This window comes from Leguminivora glycinivorella, chromosome 8 (genome assembly GCF_023078275.1).
Source record: "Leguminivora glycinivorella isolate SPB_JAAS2020 chromosome 8, LegGlyc_1.1, whole genome shotgun sequence".
In the NCBI taxonomy this organism is placed as follows: Eukaryota; Metazoa; Arthropoda; class Insecta; order Lepidoptera; family Tortricidae; genus Leguminivora; species Leguminivora glycinivorella.
Genome location: NC_062978.1, coordinates 10907817 through 10928472, shown reverse-complemented (window position 1 = coordinate 10928472; position 20656 = coordinate 10907817). Strand labels below are relative to the sequence as shown.

The following is a 20656-nucleotide window of genomic DNA, read 5'->3' as shown; positions in this document are numbered from 1 at the left end:
CTCTACACTCAATAAAGTAATTGCTAACTACCATCATAAACCATAACACTATTTATTTGTGTACGTTACTGCAACGACATAAGGTTTACCAATAGACAGCTAAGATGTCACTGTAAAAACACTTTAAAGCTTTGTCACAGTAAACTTCAAATTGGACAGGTAATCGCAGTAAGCAAATAAACTCAATATTCAAAATGACAAGGTTGTAATTAGGTACGAGTTCAATTTGTTATGACTTATGATAAACATTAAAATTAAACTGACAAACAACGTCAAACTAGTAGCGGAAAAAATAATAGTCAAAGTAACCGGCCAGTATTAATACCCCTAAATACTGAAAAAAGGTAAACAACCTCTTAGCAATGCGATATACACAATGTTGTATTACGAGTACAATAGAATGGGCACGTAAAAAATAATTAATAATACTAAATTAAATAAAAATATTACCCCCATCAAGATATAGCTCAATCGATTCTACTCTCGATTCTGAACAAACTGTTTTCAGGTTTTTAGTGTTAAGTGAAACACGGTGTATACACAGAGAGGAAAAATGCGGAATTAATTTTCAACCATGCCTTGTCATTACGGAAATAATTTTCAACTCTGTCATGCATAGCATAAGGCATTCTCTACCAGGAAACCTAACACAAAATATGAAGATCTTGCGAGCTTAAATATATATGTCTGTCTCTTTCTCTCTCGAGTTTTATAACAATTCATATGACTAAAAATATCATCATCCCTTTTTCTTAGCGAAGTCGACTTTGGAAAATGGGTTCAATTCTGGTATAGGCGATGGGCTAGATAGAGTTTCAACCCCTTATTAGCTAAGTAGTTTCTCGTTGGAATCACTTAAACTTGAGCAGTTTCATTTGCTCTGCGTACTCTTTTTGGGAATACAGCAAGTATGAGTTGATGTATGTAAGGTACAGTGAGGCAAATTCCGACTGGGGGCAAATGTGACTGTTCAATTTTTTTCATGTTTTACCTCAGAATACGTAATAGTACAAGTACAGAAGGCGGAGGAGTGGAGACTCGCCCCTGAATATCAAAATATTCACACAATGCCGCCATTCTAAATTCATACACTACCGTCAAAAAGTTTAAGACCAAACACAATGTTCAGTGTCATTGTTATAAACCCTTCTAAAAATCATCAAACTAAATTTGTAATCAATAGAAAACAACGTAATCTTATTATATTGATCGGCAACCCATTTGTTCTGCAAGAAGACAATGATCCCAAACACAGCAAAGATCTGTAGAAGCTACACAGTCAATAAAGAACGCCAAGGTGTGTTAAAAATATGATTTGGCCACCGCAATCCCCAGACCTTAACCCGATCGAACTTTTATGGGATGAACTCGACCGTAGAGTCCGAAGACAATGTCCGACATCTGCAACAGCTCTATGGGAGATACTGCAGTACGAGTAGAAAATCCATTAGCCAAGAAACGCTACACAAACTTATAGCAAAAATGCCAAGAATCTGCTCGGAAGTGAAAAAGCGTCGAGGAGGATTTTTCGATGAGAAAAACGTTTAGCTTTTATTTCTTATTATGATCCCTTTTTAAAAATTGTTATACGCTTTATTTTGTCGGTTGTGGGTACTGAAAAGTAATATTCTCATAGGAACTTCATGAAATGTTGATTATTTGCATATATTGTGTTTGGTCTTAAACTTTTTGACGGTAGTGTACCTGCATTAACAAACGGACCGAACGCGAGCAGCCGACATTGAATTCTATTGCGCCGCGCGAAGGTCGTCACCACTGAATGGGCCGCGAACCCGCGGCCCCCTGCATGTACTTGTAGCGCGGCGATAGAATCTCGGAGTGAGCCGCCCCTGGTTTTACAATGTTTGCATTATTAAATAGAGTGTCCCCCGGTTATGTATGGTAGGCGTGTTCAGTGGATCCATGTAGAACTCAACATCATTGTGTAATAATGGAAAAAAATATTAGTTACAATTGCCTCCCTGTCGAGATTTGCCCCGTTGTACCTTATCTCATATATGAATACGGCGTCTTAAATGTTAAGTGTACTCCCAATGTGATAGTGATTTCCTTCCCAATTATTATGATTTATGAACTTTAATGCACTTGTTCGCTAATAAGCGCTGCACGGGAAGCATGGTCGCGAGATAGACGATAAAATATCAGGCCGTCCCTATCGCACTTACAAATAGTGCGATAGGAACGGCCTGCTATTTTATCGTCTATCGCGCGACCATGCTTCCCATGCAGCCGGCGTACCATGCTTCCAATTTTATCACTTATCCACGTGGATAAGACATCTGTCACTCTCACACTGACATACTTGCTAAAGCGTGACAGATGCCTTATCCACGTGGATAAGTGATAAAATTAGAAGCATGATACGCCGGCTGGTCTCAATCAAACATTAAATAATAACCCCGTGTCAGTAAATAATTATGTGCAAATAACCAAGTGTCAATTGACTTGGTGCAAACTAAAATACTAACATACGGGACAGTCATGCATGAAACTTAGACCTTTTTATGCACTTGGCAAAGAAGAAATTCACTCCGCAAGTCCGCAATATGGTTCAAATTGACCTTTAGTCAATAATCCTTAGAATAGGTACATGATATGTATGTGTAGGTACGGGTTTGTTTACAGTGCATGTCACGTCTTGACACCTTTTGGTTGCATTGCAAGTTTGCGCTTCGCTTTGTATAGAAACGTATGATATATTCAATTATTACTTGTAATTAATTATTGTTCCGTTTATTTTACGTGAGACTTCGGTATCTTGAATAAAAAAAAACTTACTAAATTTTATTTTTACGAATCTAATTTTATAACGTAAATTTAGTACCTAGAAATAGGTACTATCAGCTGCAAAAGTGCATGGAAAAATTATGAATGAATTCATTGATAAATTAGCTATGCACTTTTGCATCTTACAGTACCTGCTGTTTACATAATAAATATGATCGTAGGAAATAAATCGTTCATATTGCATCCACATTCATTATATTGAAATTAAATTGTTGCGGACAATAATTATCGCTATAATATGCCCTAAAAATTAGTTTAGTGATTCCTGGCGGTCACATTATTGAAAGGGCAATTGTATAATTTTAGATGCTAGCACCGTCAAATGGGGTGAATAGGGATGCCGAGGTGAATAGGGACATTTTAAATCTAGTCTCTATTCACCCCGGCATCTCTATTCACACATCCCTATTCATATAATCATAATCATATGACTCCCTCATCATATGAATCCCTATTCATATGACTATATTTTTTTGTAAAGGTACTTTATAACAACTGACAATGTGCAAATACTTACTTCGTAAAGCCCATCTTTTGTTCAACAGCAGACCATCCAGAAACCGGTACCCTTGCTCCCTGCAGACCTTTTCCTGCACGCTGGCCACGGCGCTAGTCAGCGACAAAAGGTCGCTAGCCAATACCACCGACGACGCATAATCAGGAGACTCATCGATCGGCACCAGCTTTTCCTTCCCTGCTTCTTCCTTGTAGGGACTATGGCTGCCCTTAGCTTCTTCTGACAGCCTACTCAAAATCCCTGACTCAACCGTCCCATTCTTCTTAATCAAATCACTTATCTTCTCAACTACTTCTTTTTCAATTCCTAAAGTTTGAGCAGTCCTGTTAAGAAGAGCGAGGTCGCGCCTATCTAAAGTCCGGTTGGTGTCAAACAGGGTTGACAGTCTGTTGAGGAGTCTTTGGTCGATGGTGGCGTTAAGTTTGAGGTCCGTGTAGTTGTCGGCCGCGGCGCACGCGCACGCGATCGCGAGGAGGGCGAGCAACATGGCGGAAACGAGCGCCCGCGCCGGTCGCACAAATATCACTGACAGCCTTTGTCCACTCAGATAGAGCCTTCGTTTTGATTATAATTCCGATTACATTTTGCTTCCCTTCTTAGCGATAAGTATCTTGTTTCTTAAGAACGGATTAAAGTCATTGACCTGTGTGGAACCTCAGTTTCTACAAATCCATGGTTTAATTTGATTATTTTAATTAAATTTATTTAAAATGTCAAACCTCTTTACCCCGGCTTATATTTATTAATACAGAGAGATTTAATTTACATGTAGTATTTATATTTTACTAGCTTTTGCCCGCGGCTTCGCTCGCGTTAGAAAGATACAAAAAGTAACCTATGTCACTCTCCATCCCTTCAACTATCTCTACTTAAAAAATCACGCCAATTCGTCGCTCCGTTTTGCCGTGAAAGACGGACAAACAAACAGACACACACACTTTCCCATTTATAATATTAGTATGGATTAGATAAGATACCCTTGGTTCTGGGTTTCGAAGTCAATTATAGTTCGGCATATTCTGCTCCGGAATCATAAGGGCCGTAATTTGACATGGATATATGTAATTAGAAGTAAATGCATTATACCGATTAGTCAAATAGGTAGTGGTAAAATTTTGGCAAAAAACAAAAATGAGACATTCTACGAGAATATAATTATTTACGACATGCTTTTTCCTTGTTTCGATCATTCTCAAGACATAAGGGCGAATTCTAATTACCACGACTCATTTGTTTTCAGTGGAATTTCAGTTCTAATTCTAATTTATCCGAATTCAAATTCCACTGGAAATAGAAGCGTCGCGGTAATTAGAATATGGACTAGACAATTGAGAATTACTCTTGGCAGCTGCTATTTCAATGAAATCCGTAAAGCTTGAGAAAATACTGTCAATTTGTTAAGCAAGTCATGAAATGTTGTCAGACACAACTTCGCTTTCTTTGCGTCTTCAGAAGTATTAGAAGATTTGCATTGAAGGCGACATTCTCGTTAATGTGATCTCTCAGCTAATGTGAAGAGGTTTTAGACATTTCGCAAAAACGCGTTCTTCGCGTAGTAGCGGGTACGTAGTAAACGTGCCATTCATTATAGGTAGGTACTCCGTAGAGATCCTTAGTAGCTTACACGTGTATGAATATTAGAGTAAACACGTGTCGATACGTATAAAATTTGCTACTTGAGTAGATTTAGACATATATTGACCGGTATATAATAAAACATGTAACTGCGTCGAAATATCAAGAGATCGACAAAAATAAACGATATTATCCCGATCAATTGAAAACCTCCTTTTCTTGAAGTCGGTTATAGTACTTTATACAACAGGTGGTTAAAGGAAGTCAAAAAGACGAGTGACATGGGTCGTTTTTGAGGCGAAGCCGAAAATTGTAATAAAGACGCCACGAGTATTTTTTTACCCATTTAAACACCGTTGCATACAATTCTTTTTCTACGACCATGCACTTAGTTTTTAACAGTTTTCTAGAATAACTTTCGTTGCGTTGCGTTGCCATGGTTGCCATGGTTACAGAGCCAAACAATGCGTTTTGAATTTTTTCGTTACTGCGCGCGTGCGCGGGTAGCGCGTGGGCGCTGTCTTTGTTGAATATAGACTTTTAAGTAGAGTGGAGTGGCGTAAATGACGAATTACAGTTTGGGAGTAGCAAAAAAAGGTAATCAATGTCTATATCCCTCTCAATATAAGTCTAACTAAGTAACTTTTGTTAAGTGCTGGCCCTCTTATCCCAAGATTCTCAAGTTTAGCAATAAGCAGATCATGTGACACAAAATCAAATGTGCAGTGTCACTGCTTTTTATTGTGCAGTGTAGCAGTCTCGTGATAATAAAGAACGAAGAGCCAGTGCCTTAATTATCTTTGATAATTTCCCAGCATGCTCTACTTAGACAGCTTCGTTTCAGTCCCTTTGTAATCCATTTATGTTTTTTACAATTACTCGAAACTCTACACCTTATGTACGGAAAACATAGTTCATAAAATAAGCAAATTAAATCATGAAATGATATCACGTTAGCATCAGAATTTGGTGTGCGATATAGAGCAACTATTACCATTTTGTACTGTGTAATTTCAACTGCACAGCACTCAAAAACCTTTGGACGAGCATATTTATTTATAGATGTCAGTTCCCTATATTCTAATCCTAGTTTAGTCATAATGCATACCCCCCCTCTATTTTTATCCCTTGAAAATGAAGAAGCTAGTTTATACCCCTTAATTTTAATGTTCGATTCCGAGCCTTTCTTAACAAAAGTTTCTGAAAAACAAATTACATCAGGATCTCTTCCCTCCTCTTGCAATTCAGCCATGGTTATATCTAATAGCTCACGTTTTTGTAACACGCTCGCAATGTTTTGATGTAGTATTATAAAATTTGAGTGTTGGTTTAGATCATTACCATCGCTGTTTGCAGAACAGTTTAAGCGTATTTCATTTCGATTGGACTCGAAAAAACGTAGCAGTGTCTTGTTTATTTGTAACGGGAAATAGTATTCTATTCTATTCTTTGATAATTTCGTATTCTGAAAAGAGAGCGTATTCGACGCTTTTAGAGTGTCGCCCTCGAGCTTAGATTTCATGCGTGCAAACAAGTATGGGATAGTACCCTTTTGTAGTAAATCGCGTTTTTTTTTCAAGTCATGTTATAAAGATATTCTAAAATGTACAAAATCAAAAATTTTTTGCAATTAACATTTTTTTTTAATAATACTTTTTTCCAATGAGTCCGATATATGCATCATCGCCATCAAAATAGCGTTTTGCTCTGAGAAACAATAATTGTAATTTTTTTAAATGTTCACAAAACTCTGGAAGTAGGCGAAATACAGAAAAGTTTATACGAGTATGAAATATTACTCTTCTAATATGATGAATAGGTACGCTGTTAAAATTATTCGGTTTCCTCATGTTACACCGTGTATGGATTCAAATACCCACAAAAAAAAACTATATGAAAAGGTAAGATTTATTTGACATAATAGGATAACATTATCTGGTGTATCGGTAGTGTTGAGCTCCGTTTTGACTGCCATTCGCTGTCCATTCCCACTCATCGATGTCCTCATCATCATCTTGTACGTATGATGCCCTTCTTGGAACGTAGTCTTCATCTCTATCTCCCCAGAAATCATCCTCGCCGCCTTGTTCCTCTTCAATAACTTCCAAATCTTCATCATCTAAATGATTTTCTCTAACATCATCGTCTGCTCCTTCCTCTTCTTCCTCCTCCAAAATTTCTTCTAGTCCTTCAAGTTTATCTCTCTGGATTTCATATTCGATATCAGCTTCAGGAATTTCTTCTAACACTTCTCTATGAGCGACGAGAAGCTGTCTTGTCTTTATTTGTGGGACATCTATTTCTTCCTCGTGATCTTCTGTGCTTTCAGCTGTTGCTTCTATATGATTCTCATCTGGCTTATCTTCAGATTCTTCTTTGTTATCTTCTTTCTCTGAATTTGATGAGAATGTGAAGACTTTGTGCAAAGATTGCATTGGTATTACAAACGTCAGAGTTAACAACGTAGACGAAAGTATTATCAACGATATTTCGTGAAGATCAATCTAAAACAAGACAAAACAACACTATTATATAAAAAATTACGCTACTAAATATAGGGTGTTACCAAAATAGTCACGGATATTTTAAGGGACGTTAATTAACATCAAAACAATTAGCTTTCATTAGAAATTAAAACAATATTTTTGTTTTTTTTTTTTTTCATTTCCTTAACATAAAATAATATTTTAATTGATTTTCTATATAACCATTTTATAATGTAATTGCCTGTCAGGATTTTTAACACCGTCTCTCTTGTCACATTACAAGTATCTAGAAAGTGATCTCATTTAATGATTTTATTAACAGGGTATTTTAACACCGCACATTTATTTCCTAGTTTTCTCCAAAAAAACACAAGAAAACCTATGATGTCTCATACATAAATATACTCCAGGAGCGGAGTACTATCAGTCGTAAAAATATCCGTGACTAATTTGGTTACACCTTATATTATAGTAACCTACAGTATACGGTGCAAGTTCCATGCAATAAAAATACGAGCTATTTCATGAGAAAAATAATGTTCATAACAATCAATATTATTTTGCTTACCAAAGACAATAAGCTGAATTCACTAGTAGTTCGAACAGTAGCAGCCTCGGTGAGGAACACGATGAACTGGCAAAGATACAGCGCGTAGGAAAGTCGACTGATGAGGACCAATGGACGGCAGCACAGAAAATTGGCCAGCGATTCTGTACAAAAAAATTCACCTAATTAATGAGTTTTGGTATTTTTGAGTTTGCATATGAGAATACATACTAAAACATAATAAAGCTAAGTTGGAGAACTATTTTACCCATGTCTCCTCCTAAAAAAATAAAGTTACCAAAAACGGTTTAATACTGGACTGACAAAGCCCATACAAAAAAGCATACCCCTGAAATGTATGGGCCATTTAAGCTTAAAACTAGATGGTGTGTGTTCGTAGCCTGGAAGTGGCCAAAATCTTAGTTTCCCCAAATATTTATAAATAAAATATTTTTGCGTGTTTTTATTTTTTATAAGAACAAATGACATATTTCTATATTTTAAAATCACGATATCACGTCAATTATATGGCACTAAAAAATCGAGTTACGGTTCTTAGTATGAACTATGCTAGGGTTACCCTCATCTGGCAGAATAATTTTAGTTCGAAACACACTTCACGTAACATATTTCGCAGAAACACTTTCGGTCGAATGGTAATTTTGCAGAAAACTTAGATGGCATTATTACTACCACGCATAAGACTCATTTGGCAGAATATTGTTTTACAGAACATTACTTTGGTCGACTTTGATTTAGTATAATTGTATGTACCATAATAATATTATAGCATAATATTACATTAGCAGAATTATTACTCGCTATCAAAAAAGAAAAACTGCCCCAGAGTCACCTTTAGGTACGACGACGAGCGAAGCGAGGAGGAGTGTTAGGTATCTTGCTTCCCCAACACATCCAACTCGCTATCAAATAGCAAATTGCAACTTTATGCCGCCTAAATATTATGCACAAATATTATCTGCAAATGTATTGTTCGACTAGAAGACTATTATGCTCATCAACATTATGACAACAGACGATTCGGAAGTATAAAAATCTACGAAATTTTTTGTCCAAAGCATATTCTGCGTAAGGTGTTTCTGCCAAGAACTATACGAATCAAATATATGCGTAAAAAGTTTCTGCCAGATAATAGTGAACCACTATGCTATGCTATGTTACAAAGTGTTGTAAATGTTTATATGCTTTATTTCCCCAGTCTCCCCTAATTTATAATCTGTATTATTATACAACGATAAAAGGAGTTAATTAGTAACTAACTCACAAATTATGACGTCAAAGGCCGCAGTTAATGGAAAATAAAGGAGTTCTAGAAAATTAACAACTTTAAGTATTTTTCCGGCAATTGTGTGGTGGTGAGTTTAAGGCGGATGCGGATGTAAACAGTTGGTTTAAATTTTGGCTGTGCCTTATAAATTTATTACACAAATATTTTTATTAACATGTAATACTCAAAGTATTTGGAATTGCTTATTATTAACCTAAACACTAAACACATATGGGTAAAGTCATCAAGTGTGTATTTACTCGTACGTCATCTGTATGTACCTATTTACATGTTTTTTTTACTTTGAATGTTTTCTAAAGTAAAATTCACAATCCTACGGACTAAATTAACAAATGACTGACAGGTAAAGTATTACCAGGAACAGCAAAATAAAAATAGTGAAGGGTATACGTCGATAACAATATATCTACCAGTTGTAAAGTACATATAACAGACAAGTTTAAATCAAGAATAAGTATATATTATATTAGTTTCAAATAAGAGGTACACATTTTGGTTTGTTCTATTTTCGAGGTAGTGGATGGATACCATGCGTTTTTACCCACTAGTTTTAAAATATAAAAAGGTTTCCGAGCCGGTAGGTAAAAATAAAATACCATGTCCGACGATAATTTTACTAGTCTTTATTATAAAATATTATTCATTCCCAGCCGGTGTATAATGCTTTCAATTTTATCACATATCTATGGGGATAAAGTGTCCGTCACGCTATGGCAAGTACATCATAAATATCTATATAATTTTCATATTATTGCTGCTTTGAAATGAAAAAAATATCTCTAATTAGGGGTCTACAGACCTCTTGATCTGTCGAAATCACAGAAAAAGTTGGTATATTGATTAGCCGATCAAATTGCCAATTTGATTGTCTCGTCTGGTTGCACCTTAAATCTACGATGTAATTTTAATATCGATCAGAACGACACTAACCAAACTGTGGCAAAATTTTTCACACTTATTTGTCAATTTGGTCCGTAGGATTATGGATTTTACTTTAGGGTGCGTAGATAAGACGCCAATCGACTTCGGTCTGTAGAGATCACCGTTATATCTTATTATCGCTCTTCCGTATTACTGAGACAGATTTGCATTTAAAATGCTGCGGAGCGTTATCAATATAATATATTGTCTACGCATTTTGCTCAAATAAATTGATGGATCAATATTAATGTGATCAGTCTGTTCTGTACTCCTTTAATAATATTTTTTCATCACATTTGCTGTTTAAAGGTCTCATTGCGTCTACGTATACTGAAGCATAATGTACTATTTTATTCCCAAGGGAGTAATGGATATAGTTTTAAAAATTAATACAATCCGTACAATACTTCAGGCAATGGATATTTCAATCAGCCAAAAATTTTTGTTGCACAAATTTATGTTTTACAATTATTTCAGTGTGTTTTGCATTTATTTCGTAAAAACTCAGATAAATCGTTATAATTTACAATCTGACAATATGCTACTCTACTCGCGCTTGACCGCGTGCATAATACGCGAGGCACCCACCGTTGCCTAGCAACGGAGACTACAACAGATCAAAATATTTAAGTGAATGAAAAATAAGTACCTAAAATTTGTGAGCGTCAGAATGGCGGGTGTACATCAAGCAATCCTGGTGTGGTATACGTCAGGAGTTAGTGCTAGCAATGTGCCAAATGTGCGCCAAAATTCGAGCAATGTGCTCTTTGAACTCCAGAGATATTTAAGAAATTAATGACACCCGCCATTCTGACGTCAGGTTGGCGGGTGCACTTCCAGTTCTAGCTAATGGCTGCCTACTCAAGGGTGAAAGTACTGCCTAAGGTTAGTGCTCGCAATGTGCTTCCACATGTATGAAACACAAACTAATTCAGAGAGTCATTGAAGAGTTTTATGGGATTGAATAAATATATCTATAAGTATCACTTTTTTGTGAAAAGCGCCTGCATGTTAATGCTGCATTGCAGGCAATGAACATTGCTATTTTATTTCAGCAGGCGTTATAGATATATTTATTCAATCCCATATTACTCTTCAACGGCTCTATGAATTAGTGTGTGTTTCATACATGTGGAAGCACATTGCGAGCACTAACCTTAGGCAGTACTTTTACCCTTGAGTAGGCAGCCATTAGCTAGAACTGGAAGTGCACCCGCCAACCTGACGTCAGAATGGCGGGTGTCATTAATTTCTTAAATATCTCTGGAGTTCAAAGAGCACATTGCTCGAATTTTGGCGCACATTTGGCACATTGCTAGCACTAACTCCTGACGTATACCACACCAGGATTGCTTGATGTACACCCGCCATTCTGACGCTCACTAAAATTTTAGTTAAATTATATGATTTATATGCTTTTTTGAAAATTGCATTTAAGTTATATGCAGGATTTTCGTGTTTGTTTTCGTTCAAAAAGTGTTTGTTATCAATAACAATGGATTTAATATGAATAATCTGATATAGAAGAAGATACACTACTGCCCGCAACGCCACCGTTGCGTTGAAGGTTTTGCCTTATGACTTTTTCCTGTGTATTTTTCTCTCAAATGTGATGAAAAACATTGTGTGTAACTCAGGAGGTAAGGATATTAAATATCACGACACTCGTATTTAATGACCCCCTTACCTCCCTAGTTGCACAATGTACTATTGTAGTTCCTTGCGGACGAAACAACTTTTTCAACACACCCGCACTTTAAATGTGCTATTGCACGCAGGCGGAGTGTGAGTTATAGAAAAATCGTTCTCCCAAGGGAATAATGAAATTTCTTGTACCATATTTATCTTTTTTACATCTAAGTATTTACATATTTTTTACATTGCGAGTGTGATGAAAAACATTGTGTGTAACCAAGTGTAACTCGGGGAGTATGAATATAGCAAGCCTCGGGGAGCAAGCCGTCGCGATGTAACTTACTCTCGTTAGTAATATTCAACTTCCTCCCCTTGTTGCACAATGTACTATTTTCATTAAGTCAGCCATTTTTACTATTTATGTATTGTGCAATAAAATTTAAATAAATAGGTAAATGTATTGGGAACGTCACAAAAGGTACCACATTATTTCTTACTATAAAAGGACTAAATCTGCGTATCGTTACACGAATAACCTGTTAGAGAATTATGTGATGTGTGTGGTGTCCCCCTTATGTTTTACCCCTGGAACGCCGTGGTCAAAAATTTGCAACTGAACTAATAACCTTCAATTTGTTAATTACAGTTTAAATTGTCTGGGGCAGACATGGAACATGGCGTCCGAGGTGTTCAGCGAAATAAAGTAATAATTTACCGCAATATCCATTATGCACGGCGTATATCACCCACGCGATGGCCAGAGAAGCGGCTATCGGCGCGATAGCGGCGTAGTTTGCGGCAAACAAGGCGTTGTACCGATACTGAGTGTTGCCAGAATCCAGCCCTGCCCACCACACTAGGCCCCAGAGGGCGCCGCTTGTCAACCAACCCAAAGCTAGCAGGATCTGCAAAAGAAAAGATAACAGATCTACATTTCAAACTTCTTGGTAATGAACATTATTATTGACCAAAGCGATAATCCGGCAACCTTCAAATCAAGAGTGAACAGGCCCCGTAGCCGAATGGCATTTCTCCGACGCCAAACGAAAGCGATACGCCGCTGGCTCTGTCGCGCCAATACGCAAGCGCGATAGAGATAGATATCTACTAGCGCTTCGTTTCGTGAGCGTTTCGTGAGCGATTGTGCCATTCGGCTAGCCACCCAGGCATCTTCTGGGCGAGCTCACTCCATCGTAGGTTCGTAGGCCACGTCTTTGCCTTCGGCTAGTCTGTGGCCAAGAGTAAGCCCATTTATAAAAAAAAAACTACGTTACGCGATAACTCGAGCAACTAAATTAAACACAATGCCATCAGTGCGAAGACCTACGGATACCGTCCACTAACATTTGTAGGACATTTCTGATGACCTCAGCAAAGTTAAGTGCGAAAAGAATTAGTGCCAGAACGCACCCTTTCTTAACACCACAAGTGACACCAAAATACTCAGAATTTTCGCCCCCACATACTTACATAAACTCTGCCGTGAATTTCCAAACGGGGTAAGCATAGCACATCTCAAGTTTCAGTGCCACTCTTGGAAATTAAGGGGTAGAAAGAAAAGGGAATTGTGATGGGTTGCCACATATGTAGGGTTTAATGTAATGTTACTCATACTTCCTAATTGTGTCACTTAACTTCAAACCTGGGTAAATCCATTCTGCTTTAAGGTTGATTATATAAAAAATGGGTGCGTATTGATCGATATAACTTTTTTTGATATATTTTTAGTCGTTATAATGATCATTTGATATAATTATTGAATCATAAATAATAACAAATAACATACTAACAAATTGTATAATTTACTGTACAAATAACATACTAACAAATTGTAACATTTATTATAACATACTTTGAGTATAATGCTTATTTCCGATAATAAATATATTGTATAACACAAATTTCTAAAGCACAGTTAGTATAAAAAAAATTGTAAAATAAATTAGATCCATCATTTACCAGAAAAGTAGATTCGGTTAACTGTGTCAACTGTGACCCCTTCACACAACGCGCTGCTACCAAGAAAAGTAGGTTAGGTTAGGTTAGAACTGTGACCCTTAAACATATATGTACTGCTATCAAAAAAGTAGGTTAGGTTAGAACTGTGATCCCTTCAAAAAAGAATAAAATTAATTCATGAAATGTTTTATACTGTTTGCTAGTTATATTATACTAGTCGTATATCAATAGATAGTTATACCATATAACGGTTATTAATGTTGAAATAAAACTATGGAAACGGATTAAATCGCGTATAATGAATTTAAAATACATCCCGTATTTTGGTTGCAACTTCCAGTCCGTACTGGTGTACATAATATTGTCTTCGGTTACCGCGATAGTTACTCATGAAATAAAACTATGGAAACGGATTAAATCGCGTATAATGAATTTAAAATACATCCCGTATTTTGGTTGCAAAATACGGGATGTTTTTTAAATTCATTATGTGTAGTTTTATTTCATGAGTAACTATCGCGGTAACCGAAGACAATATTATGTACACCAGTACGGACTGGAAGTTGCAACCAAAATACGGGATGTATTTTAAATTCATTATACGCGATTTAATCCGTTTCCATAGTTTTATTTCATGAGTAACTATCGCGGTAACCGAAGACAATATTATGTACACCAGTACGGACTGGAAGTTGCAACCAAAATACGGGATGTATTTTAAATTCATTATACGCGATTTAATCCGTTTCCATAGTTTTATTTCATGAGTAACTATCGCGGTAACCGAAGACAATATTATGTACACCAGTACGGACTGGAAGTTGCAACCAAAATACGGGATGTATTTTAAATTCATTATACGCGATTTAATCCGTTTCCATAGTTTTATTTCATGAGTAACTATCGTGGTTATTAATGTTATTATAAATAAATGTTATACGAAATAATGATTATACAAAATAAAAGTAAATATTTTGTGGTTATACCAAATGTTAATTATGTCAAATGAGTGATTATATCCTTTAAATATATACCAAATGTTGTTATATCAAATGTTACTATACCAAAAAAAGTTATACCAATCATTACACACCCATAAAAAATATGTATTGTGATCTGAAATTGTCAACCTTATAGCAGAATAGATTTACCTGAGTTTAAAGTTAAGTGACACAATTTATAGGTCCTAACCTAATATACTAGTTTATATTAATAACTTGAAAAAAGCTAATGCTATATTAACTGTGGGCTTTGATGAAAAATGTTGAGTCTTAAACCACCAACAAAAGTTCCGTTAATGCGACTTTATAGTTGCCTGCCTGTACCTAGTTCCCAAACTAACACAATATTTTATTTTAAGTTTCCTTCCCCTTTCCAGCCTTTCACTAACTATTTCGTCGTAGATATTTAAATACATAACAACGTGTAGGTAACTGATTTGCAGAGAATTCCTTTTAGCAAGTATTTCTATTCACTATATGCACGACTGGTGCTGCCTCCATTTTGTCGGCTTTTCCATATTAAATTGTATGGTGTCAAATTAGTTCTAACGGCCGCCGCTAGCATTTATGTTATAACATTTTTTTTTACTTGTAAGTGGTTTATTGTTATGTTACTGATTTTTTTTTATTAAAATCAACGTTATTAGTTATTACTACATATATATTTTAACCCCCAACACAAAAACGACGGGGTGTTATAAGTTTGACGTGTCTGTCTGTCTGTTTGTCTGTTTGTTTGTGTCTGTCTGTGTGTGTGTCTGTCTGTGGCATTTAGCTCCCGCACGGATGAACCGATTTAGATTTAGTTTCTTTGTTTGAAAGCTGAGTCAGTCGGGAGTGTTCATAGCCATATTTCATGAAAATCGGTCCACTATGTCGGGTTTTTTTAATTATAATTTTGTGGTTAGGTTATTAATTTAAATCCTATCGAAATCGCCTCATTATTCGACTCCACATTTCACGGCGCCTCGACGACGTCATATAACTTCACCCGGTCGTTAAATGAACATGAAGTGAGTGGATGGGGTGCAATTTTATATTAGCCTTAAATTTTCACACGAATTTAACTACTTCCCTGCTTAAATCTCCACACTTGTGGCAATATGTTGCGATGATAAAATGAATTGAGAAGCATTTCAACGAAGAGCTTCCTTTTTATTATTTTTATAACTGGGCTTAGGCTTACCCTTGGCTACAGACTAGCCAAAGGCAATCGACGTGGCCTACTCGTACGATGGAGTGAGCTGGTTCTATGAGCAATCCTGATGTAAATAGCAACTTAATACTAATTTCATATAAAAGTATGACCGATGATTATAGCTAACATTAAAATAACATTTTCATTTTATTTTTTAACCCCCGACGCAAAAACGAAGGGGTGTTATAAGTTTGACGTGTCTGTCTGTCTGTTCGTCTGTCTGTCTGTCTGTCTGTCTGTTTGTCTGCCTGTCTGTGTGTGTGCCTGTCTGTGGCATCGTAGCTCCCGAACGGATGAACCGATTTAGAGTTAGTTTTTTTTGTCTGAAAGCTGTCTGAAAGTCGGGAGTGTTCTTAGCCATGTTTCATGAAAATCGGTCTACTATGTCGCAGTCGGGGGTTTTTACAAAATTTTAATTTTGTGGTTAGGTTATTAAATAGTCTGGTAAAGGGCAGCTGAACTGACTCAATCAACTTCCTTTGACGACATTACGTAATGCGTAGTAGGTACTACCACTATTATATATTCTGTGGTACTACTAAGCTATCTACGGAAGTTATCAATTATAATTAAAATTTTGACCTAGATCTTCGTAGTGTTATTTTGAATAGTATGGTGTAGAGTTATCAATTTTTTAGGGTTCCGTAGTCAACTAGGAACCCTTATAGTTTCGCCATGTCTGTCTGTCCGTCCGTCCGTCCGTCCGTCCGTCCGTCCGTCCGTCCGCGGATAATCTCAGTAACCGTTAGCACTAGAAAGCTGAAATTTGGTACCAATATGTATTTCAATCACGCCGACAAAGTGCAGAAATAAAAAATGGAAAAAAATGTTTTATTAGGGTAACCCCCCCTACATGTAAAGTGGGGGCTGATATTTTTTTTCATTCCAACCCAAACGTGTGATATATTGTTGGATAGGTATTTAAAAATGAATAAGGGTTTACTAAAATAGTTTTTTGATAATATTAGTATTTTCGGAAATAATCGTTCCTAAAGGAAAAAAAAGTGCGTCCCCCCCCCTCTAACTTTTGAACCGTATGTTTAAAAAATATGAAAAAAATCACAAAAGTAGAAATTTATAAAGACTTTTTAGGAAAATTGTTTTCAACTTGATACGTTCAGTAGTTTTTGAGAAAAATACGGAAAACTACGGAACCCTACACTGAGCGTGGCCCGACACGCTCTTGGCCGGTTTTTTTTATCAGGTTTTCGAATGCAGCGCCATCTATTATTAAGTTACGACAACTTTTCATGTGAATTTCCATGCCTAAAGGTTCCTTGTAGCACATAAAGCATGTGGACCCTTTAAACATGGAACGCCACATATTTATGGAGGGGTCTTTTAAATAACTATTAACATATGATGTCAATAACTAAATTTACAATTTAATTACATACATAAATAACCATAGAATATCGTTCGCTAGTTTGCGGGTGTAACAACGACATCTAGCGAACAACTTGCACTACGGCATATAATTCTTTTTCACGCCCTCTATCGTTGACTTTCCTAAACATATCCTAAGTACATCGGATTTACAATTTCCTTTGACTGAAAACACCGTGGTGTTATCTCACTATTATCTCATAGTTAAAAATCACACATGAATCACTCACAGATTAATTACAGTATTAATTTACTGTTACATACCTTATTAAGTTGAGAAGGTTTCTGCAAAGCAATTCCTAAGCTGATTCCGATGAGATATGGGGTGCATCGGTGATACACTGATGTGTAGCTTAAACGGGCCGTCCTGTAGAGTTGGCTGACACTACAAAAAATATGTCAATAATGAGAAAAAAATGGGTTAATTCTTTCTAATCACCCTTAAACAAATTTTTAATTATGGTTCGTCCTCGGCATAGTATCGTATTGATACTACATAATTTTATCATTTATGAGAGCAGCAGTTTTTTGTTTCACCAGCAGGGCAATTATGGTCGCGCGATAAATGATAAAACATCTGGCCGTCCCTATCGCACTTACTAATAGTTCAATCAATCAATCAATCAAAATATTTTTTATTCAAATAGGCTTACAATAAGCACTTTTAAATTGTCAACAATGTACAATATTCATCTTATTCTAAATATCAGAGCAATTTATTGGTGCAATAAACAATATTGTTTTAAAATTACATTGAATTAATAAAATAATATTAATCTAAATTGTATGAAAAAAAAATACTAGCTAAAAACTTCTAGAATATATTCTAAATGTCAAAAAATATATTGTATAAAAATACATTGAATTATCAATATCATCATTAATAACCTATAAAATTAATTGTTTTCAGCAATACTTGTATCCCACGGTGTTTCATCGTTCATGTAGTCTTGTGTGCTATAGTAGGCTTTAGAGATCAGTATATGATTTACATAATGTTTAAATCGATTAAAAGACAGTTCAGTGATGGCATTAGAAAGTTTGTTATAAAATCTTACACAATTACCCATGAATGATTTTTTAATTTTATGGAGCCGAGTGAAGAGCACTGGAAGCTTATGCTTATTTCTAGTGTTTATATTATGTGCGATAAGGACGGCCTGATATTTTATCGTCTATCACGCGACCATGCTATCCGTGCTGGCTCAAGCGAGACGAGGCTCTTACCCCATAATTACTTTCATTAATCCTTAATGCGTTTCGTTATAAAACAGCCACGGAACTTACTATTTATAATTCATTTTGCATCCAAAGTCCATACATTTTTCCATGGATTAAGTAAGATTAAGATTAACACTTTTTCATTATCTATGGCAGCCATACTCAAAGTGTGCTCCGCGGATCCCTAGGGCTCCGCAAAGCCTCTCAGGGGGCTCCGTGTGAATTTTGGCTACCTAATATTAAAATAAAGATTGCAACAATTTTTTTTTATTTAAGGGTTCCATCAGATATTTTGCTTTCTAAAAGGGTTCCATGGGAAAATAAGTTTGAGAACCGCTGATCTATGGTAATCAAATGCAGTGAACAAGTACTTAAATTAGTCCGAGAAACCATTAGAATTAATTTAAAATACCAGTTTTAACTTTTCCACATGATCTTTGATCGTAAATGTATTAAAATTTTACGGACACCTGGGAATTTTTAACGTTTCGTAGGGGCATGTACAATAACCGGATTCTTCTTATTTAACATTTTAATATGGGGGCAAATTTATGTCCGGACCTGTCTGCCAACATCATCTAACACGTGATGTCAGGCCAGTTCAACCTTCGTAAGGTTATTGGTAGCGGATTGATAATAAAATGTTTAATTCCACCTGTTTAATGCGAATTTTGTAAGTGATGGTAAAAGTGGCAGTGGGATCTTGTCTTGATCTCCATCTGTCTGACACAAAACTAACTGTGTAAACTGGGGTTACCTTGATCGATGGGGTTAACACTGATGACCGATTTTAAAACTATAAAGAATTGGGTTTTAAATGTCTCTGTTTCTGTTTATCATCATCATCATGTCAGCCCTTTATCGCCCACTGCTGAGCATAGGCCTCTCGTCCAGTACGCCATGTATCCCGGTCCTGAGCTAGTCTCATCCAGTTGTGACCCGCAATTTTGATATTTCTGTTAAACATGTCAATCACATCCTAAAATATTGTCGCGTCCAAAACTGTTCTTAAAAATCGATATCTAAGCAATATGCGCCCACAGATCTAAGCAACCCCAGGCTATTGGTACTTAAGAGAAAACCAACGTTGTACTGCTTACCTTACGCCATGATAGGCCAGCATAGTCAAGCGATGTTCGATGACGGTCGAATATCTGGAGAATGCAGCCAGGCCTATAACGGTGGGCAGGAGAAACTTGAAGACGCTTGGCTTGATCTGCATCAGCCAGACTATCAAACCGCCTACGATAGTAAGTTGCATGTCCAGAGCCAGTTGGTGAGTTTGAGGGGCACACTGGAATTAAAAATATATCATATATTGTTTATATACCGGGTGATGGATTAGGATTAAATAGATGGACTTGCATAAGGCAAAAGGGAGAATTACAATGTCTTTTCCATCATGGCACAATGGTGTTCCGGACCTTTGGGAGGCGTGCGTGGAGCCAAAGCCAACGTGATGACTACGTTAATGAAATGTAAGGTGTACACCGGGCGGGACACACGCATCCGTATCATGGGACACACGCAGAGGCAGCACCCGCCAGGGTGCAAAAGACTATTAAATTTGGGAGTTGAAAGAATCTAAAATGAACTGGGCTATTGGATTAGATGAAAGTGACGATGGGGTCGTCACATCATTGTGATTAAGTTCATAGCCCTATTTATATGCCGTAGATTAAATATGACTGTTACGTTTGAGTATAAAAGAGGTACCTACCTATGTTAACAAAGATCAAAATACCATCGCTCAAATAGCTCTGCATTGAGATTTGCTTAATTTGCCCGTCTTAAATATTGTAAACACTACTTGCTGACAACAATGGCCCATCTATGTACAATATTTTACTGTTTACCGCCATTAAAACTTATTCAGAAATATAATATGCTGATTAATGTGATACCAATTTGACCTAACATAACATCGAGCTACTTGCACATATGTAAGAAAACTGCGAAAGAGCGCAAGCACCCTGCTTTGATATGATGTTTATTCATTTAAAATCTTATAAGGAAAATATGCGAATGTCTGCCACATCATTCTCAAGCCACAATTTGCAACACTTGAAGCAAAGGAATGATAAGTGCATATG

At 36.3% G+C, this 20656-nt stretch overlaps 2 protein-coding genes across 3 annotated transcripts in view; both read right to left on the bottom strand.

The window, feature by feature from the left end:
* Window positions 1-3829, bottom strand: part of LOC125229165 (nose resistant to fluoxetine protein 6-like) — a 63251-nt gene extending 59422 nt beyond the window's left edge. Inside the window, exon 1 of the mRNA XM_048133953.1 lies at window positions 3326-3829. Within this exon, the coding sequence (XP_047989910.1) occupies window positions 3326-3812 (487 nt within the window). The 5' untranslated portion in view covers window positions 3813-3829. The remainder of the gene's footprint in view (window positions 1-3325) is intronic.
* Window positions 3830-6794: 2965 nt separating this feature from the next.
* LOC125229164 (nose resistant to fluoxetine protein 6-like) overlaps window positions 6795-20656 on the bottom strand; it is a 49916-nt gene continuing 36054 nt past the window's right edge. For both annotated transcript variants that reach the window (XM_048133951.1, XM_048133952.1), the window contains exons 8-12: window positions 19664-19857; window positions 17607-17727; window positions 12514-12703; window positions 7955-8097; window positions 6795-7404 (exon numbers count right to left, since the gene is read on the bottom strand). In XM_048133951.1, coding sequence (XP_047989908.1) covers window positions 6832-7404; window positions 7955-8097; window positions 12514-12703; window positions 17607-17727; window positions 19664-19857 — 1221 coding nt within the window. In that variant the 3' untranslated portion in view covers window positions 6795-6831. The remainder of the gene's footprint in view (window positions 7405-7954; window positions 8098-12513; window positions 12704-17606; window positions 17728-19663; window positions 19858-20656) is intronic.